At 44.0% G+C, this 6,000-nt stretch overlaps 1 protein-coding gene across 1 annotated transcript in view; it reads right to left on the reverse strand.

The window, feature by feature from the left end:
* KIAA1755 (KIAA1755 ortholog) overlaps positions 1 to 6,000 on the reverse strand; it is an 82,444-nt gene that overhangs the window by 8,184 nt on the left and 68,260 nt on the right. Inside the window, 2 exon segments of the mRNA XM_087928686.1 lie at positions 3,425 to 3,547; positions 5,088 to 5,226. Of these exon segments, the coding sequence (XP_087784812.1) occupies positions 3,425 to 3,547; positions 5,088 to 5,226 (262 nt within the window).

The raw sequence follows: 6,000 nt of genomic DNA on the forward strand, positions 1-6,000 counted from the left end.
ATCCTTCAGATACTTCAATTCTTTATTTATTGCTGCATACCATTTTTCTTTCTCTGACTTTCTTGTATCTTTTTATCTCATCCACAGTAGATGGAACTCTATTTTCCTGGCACACTGTGTTAGCCTGGTATCTATCAGGCGGTCTAGATATACGTGTAGTCCTTCTGGGAATTACAGGGCTTGTATGAGGACTTTCTTGAGTTACTACCTGGTCCTTTTCCTCATCTTGCTGAGCTATTTCTTCCTTTTCTACTTCTATGGGCACTATCTCTTCCTGTACTTCTCTCTTTACATTTTTCTTAAAGTTACAGGGATACTTAATGGGATTTCTGTAGGATTCAATAATCACCTCGTTATTGCTATCCTGCTCTAACTTATCCCATCCTACGTGCTCTAGAAATTGGGCATTGGCACTACATAACACTCTAGATGTGCCTTTCTCCCAAAACTATATGCCCTATGGTTAGCTTGGTAACCAACGAAGAAAAATTGTTTAGCTCTATGTTGCCCTTTACGCCTGAGTTGTGTAGGGATATGCACCCATGCTGGTGCACCAATAATGTGCAGGTAACTCAAATCAGGCTTCCTGCCATGCCACATGGTGAATGGTATTTCACCAGTGGTTGAGTTAACCACATTATTTAATAAATGATTAGCACACATTGTTGCCTCCCCCACAAAGTATCAGGTAACCCAGAATCAGTTAACATAGTACGGGTCATCGCCTGCAGTGTTTGACCTCGCCTTTCAACATATGCATTGTGTTGTGGTCTGTATGGTGCAGATGTGTCTTATGAGCTATTCCAGCTGCCTTTAACCTACTCTGGAATTTGCTGTTAACAAATTCCGCACTCATTATCTGTCACCAAGGTTATCAGTTGCCGTTTGCTTTTCCTTTCTGCAAACTTTAACCAGTTGAAGAAATGTTGATATGTTTCAGTTTTGCTTTTCATTAAGTAGCAAAACCCATATCTAGAGTAATGGTCCATAATGCTCAGTATATATCAGAGCACCCCCTATACTGGGTTTCTTTGGACCTATAATGTCTGCAAATACTACTTCTAAAGGTTCTTTAGTTTTGAAACCATTTAGCCTATTTGCAGGCATTATTTTACTCTTATCTTCACAACAGACATTACAACGCAAATACTTATCACAGGGTTTCAACCTTATTCCTTCAGATAATTCAACTGTACGTTTTAGCATTTTAAAGTTTACATGCCCCAAAGCGCCTATGCAATAAATGGATACATTTATCATGAGGCTTGATATTATTAAATACAGTTTGTGCCTCCCTTTCTTACTATCATGTAAGACATACAATGCTCCATTTAAAGCTGCAGTTACCTTTTTGTTATCCCTTTCCAGTGTGCACTTATTATTTTTAATATCACAATTGCTAAGCATGGCCAGTTCAGAGGATTTCTTTGGCTTCTTTACATTCTGGCTTTTTCCTTTTCTGCAGAATCTTGCCAAATGTCCTCTGCCTCCACAATTAAAACACTTTTTAATTGTGTATGCCGTTGAAGATAACTTCTCTTCTTCCGGGTGCTTTGCTTTACACAGCTGGTTTCTCTCAGGCTTTGAAGATAATTTCTCTTCCTTAGACTTATCTTCCCTCAGCTGATCACGGTCACTACTTCTCCTGGCTTCCTCTAATAGCCGGCCAGTTATCTCAGTTACTGATAAACTGTCTTTTGGCAATACTTCCAATGCAGTCACAAAATCATCATAGGTTGGATCCAAAGAAGACAGTATAATGTATACTTGTTGCAACTCATTAAATATAAGCTCTTTTTCTTGCAGTTGTTGAAAAATGCTTTTCATACAGTTTAAATGAGTCAACATGTCTCCATTTATCTCAAGATGTGTTCTAAACAGCTTCCGTGTAAGATTGATATGAGCTCCTACACTGTCTCGAACATAAATCCTTTTAAGATTATCCCAGCAGTCTGCAGCATTTTCCACCCCTCGGATATGAATGAGTTGCTGGTCAGACAGGGTGAGACCTATGATGCACAAAGCCTGCTCATTCTTTCTTTCATAGTCCTGTATCAGTTTATAATCCTCTTCATCATTGGGATTTAAGTTTGATACATCTGGTGGGTTTGTAATTATGTCCCACAAACCTTCTCTTCGTGGCAGTAAACTACATTTCATTGACCATGAAACATAGTTTGTTCCATCTAGTCTGGCTATCATGGACAGACTTGGCAAATCTATTTGTGCCATTGCTCTGCAGAAAAATAACTATTCAACAAACAGTTTGTCTTTGCAGCAATGTGTAACTCTTGACCAAAATCTCACTGGTATATCCTGGTTAGCTAGACTGTGCACACTGCTGGGCCCATAACCAATGTTAGTGTTTGGGGATAAACCCCCTAGCAGAGTGTGCAGCAGCAGTCTGCCAGGCAGCCAAATGAGAGAGAGGCTGGGCCCATGAGTATACACACACTTGAGACAAATACACTGTTTGTGGTTTTAAATAGGTATTTAATTCATACAGAGATTAAGAATAGTCATTCAGTCCATATGTCTGTATCCAGTTTATCTATCCAGTTATCAAATCCTTTAAACAGTAAATACAATGTCTTTATCTGCTTGTAATCTTCTTGTTATGATACCTTTCTCTCAAGTACAATGCTGAATCCTCAGCTCACCAATACAAACAGTCCTTGTGTTCAGGTGAAATGGTATCAGGCACAGTAGCCTCCAAAGGTAAGCAGATAGACTTTCCAGCACACAGTAGGCAGCAGACTAGGAACAGTAACCAGGTGCATGTAGAAGCCGGACTCAGACAGTTGCATCCATAAGCGGGGCTATTACATTTCCCCTCCTACCTATATGGCTGCCTGCAACCGCACCCACAATGACATTGCAGTTTCTTGTGCTTAAAGCTACATAGCACTTAATCCTAGGTTCATATATTTATTCACCCAAACCAGTTGGAGTATCCATATACCCAACAATTTCTCTGGTCTTTTTAGAGTGGCCAACAGAAAGGGGGTGGGGGGGGGCAACACGGCAGCTTGCAAACCGAAAGTGCATTCCATAAATGTTTTCAAAGATAGTTTCTAGGTGACTGAAGTTTTGGCTGTGCAAAATTCTAACCGGAGAGCACGATCGATGACTCTGGGCTATGGAGGTGTCCCATTGGAGAATATGAATTAGGATACACCCAGGGGGTGGAGGGAAAACCAGGGTCGAGGGTGACAGTGAATGATGTGCCTCAGAGTCGGCAACGCCCAGGCAGTGCCGGATATGTTAACTCCCAATAAATCCTTTCGAAGTTTTGGAAGTTTGGCTCGAGACTCGTGAATTAAATGGGGGTCACTGCCGGAATCCTGACAACTCACCTATGGAGGGTTGCAGTCCCACCAACGGAAACGTTAGAATATGCACGTTGGATTCCATCCTAGCTTACCGTGGCTTCTTTGAAAAAGTCCTTAAACCGCCTGTAGGACTCTTCCGTTTTCTCCAGGCTGCCTTCCGCCAATCCCATCGTGCTCAGCTCTGGTTCTCCTTCCTCATCAATCCACAAAGTGACCTGAAGGAAGAAGCAACAGAAGAAAGAGAGAGAGAGAGAGAGAGAGAGAGAGAGAGAGAGAGAGAGAGAGAGAGAGAGAGAGAGAAACAACCTCTTTCTCTGGACAAGGACTTGCTTTGAAATTGAGCCAAGCACACAACGGTTTTAGCCAGGTCACTCCACCTGATGCTCCGTTTCTAGAGAACGCGAAGCCCAGTTGGGCCAGTCTTAAATTTCTTCTTGTCACTGGGGGCTTTGTTTGTCCTACCAAGAGGCCTGGAGACGCAAACAAACAAAGAACAGCTGCAGGAGTCGGGTTTGTCCCGTCTCAAGAAAAGAAGAACGAGAGGGTGACATGACAGCTGAATTCTAGTATTTGAGGGGCTGCCCCAAAGAAGAAGAAGAGGGGATCAAACTATTCTCCAAAGCACCAGAAGGCAGGACAAGAAACGATGGATGGAAACTCATCCAGGAGAGAAGCAACCTGGAATTAAGGAGGAATTTCCTAACAGGAAGGACAATTGACCAGTGGGACAGCTTGCCACCAGAAGTTGCAGGCTCTCAATCACTGGAGGTTTTTAAGAAGAAATTGGACAGTCACTTGTCGGAAATAGTATAGATTCTCCTGCTTGAGCAGGGGGCTGGACTAGAAGACCTCCAGGGTCCCTTTCAGATCATTCATTCGTTCACAGTGATGGGAACACCCAGAACTTCTTGAAGCAAGCCGTTCCACTGATTATTCTCCCGGTCAGAAAGTTTCTCCTTATTTCCAGGTTGAATCTCTCCTTGTTCAGTTTCCATCCATTATTCCTTGTCTGGCCTTCAGCTCCCTTGGAAAATAGCTTGACCCCCTTCCTCCTCCTCTCTCTAGCAGCCCCTCAAATATTGGAAGATGCTCTCCTGTCTCCCCTGGTCCTTCTCTTCCCTAGACTAGCCAGGCCCAGTTCCCGCAACCGTCGGTCGTATGTTTGAGCCTCCAGTTCCCTCATCATACTGGTTGCTCTTCTTTGCAATCTTTCTAGAGTCTCAAATCTCTTTTTTATAGTGTGGTGACCAAACTGGATGCAGGACTCTAGCTTCTCTCCTTGGTTAACTTCCATCCATTGTTTCTTGTCCTGCCTTCTTTGGAGACTAGCTTGACTCCCTCTTCTTTGTGGTGGACTTCAAATACTGGAAGATGCTCTCCTGTCTCCCCTGGTCCTTCTCTTCCCTAGACTAGCCAGGCCCAGTTCCTGCAACTGTTCGTCGTATGTTTTATTCTCCAGTCTCCTAATCATCCTGGTTGCTCTTCTCTGTACTTTTCCTACAGGTCAACATATTTTTTATAGTGTGGTGACCAAAACTGGATGCAGTACTCCAGGTGTGGCCTTACTAAGGCTTCATAGAGTGGTATTAGTACCTCCCTTGATCTCGATTGTATCCCTCTGTTAATACAACTTAGGATTGCGTTGGCCTTTTTGAGTGACGCCACCTGAACAAGGAAAGGATGCAAAGGCTGAACGGATGAGCACAATGGGATGCAACGAGCGTTGGACGCAGTTTAGTTGCAGCCTTCACTTACCTGGTGAAATTCTTCCTCGAGTCCCCGGATCTTCTTGAGGAACTCCAAGTGCTCCAAGCAACCGTTGGATTTGGTCACCAGTGTGTGAACTTCTTCCTCCACCAGGTTGTAGACTGCCAAGGTGCTCTCAAAACTGCGCCTAACAAACACACACAAGTGCAGAGAAGAGCAACCAGGAGGATGAGGGGACTGGAGGCTAAAACATACGACGGACGGTTGCGGGAACTGGGCCTGGCTAGTCTGGTGAAGAGAAGGACCAGGGGAGACATGGTAGCGGCCTTCCAATATTTGAGGGGCTGCCCCAGAGAGGAGGAGGAAGGAGGTCAAGCTATTCTCCAAAGCATCTTTGAAGGCCAGACAAGGAATAATGGATGGAAACTGACCAAGGAGAGATTCAACCTGGAAATAAGGAGAAACTTTCTGACAGGGAGAACCATCAATCCATGGAACAGAAGTTGCCTTCAGAGGTTGTGGGAGCTTCATCCTTTGAGACTTTCAGAAACGGTGTAGGGTCTCCTGCTTGGATCGGAGGTTGGACTAGATGACCTCCAAGGTCCCTTCCAACTCTGTTCACCTGTATCATATCATTACGCAACCAGGGAGCCTTTCTGGATCACTTTTGGCCTCGTGGACATTTTTTGCTTTTAAAGGTGGGTTAGCAATATCTCAAGTTTTTTTCCCCCTCATTTTCTCCACCGCTTTGCTTAAGGATTTGTCCACTACGAGTTCTTGAAGCATCAGAAAAATCAGGCTGAGAGGAAGGTTGCTAATGCCATTCCTACCCATCTTCTGCCCACTGGACGATGGGATAGTGATTGTTGGTGGGCAAGTTAAGGAAGAAGATTGGCATGAGTTGTCCTTGACTTATGGCCTCCATTGAAACCAAATTTGCCACTCAAGGTCACTTGAGTGA

Source organism: Pseudonaja textilis, chromosome 3 (genome assembly GCF_049901715.1).
Source record: "Pseudonaja textilis isolate UNSWEBS1 chromosome 3, rPseTex1.2, whole genome shotgun sequence".
Taxonomy (NCBI): Eukaryota; Metazoa; Chordata; class Lepidosauria; order Squamata; family Elapidae; genus Pseudonaja; species Pseudonaja textilis.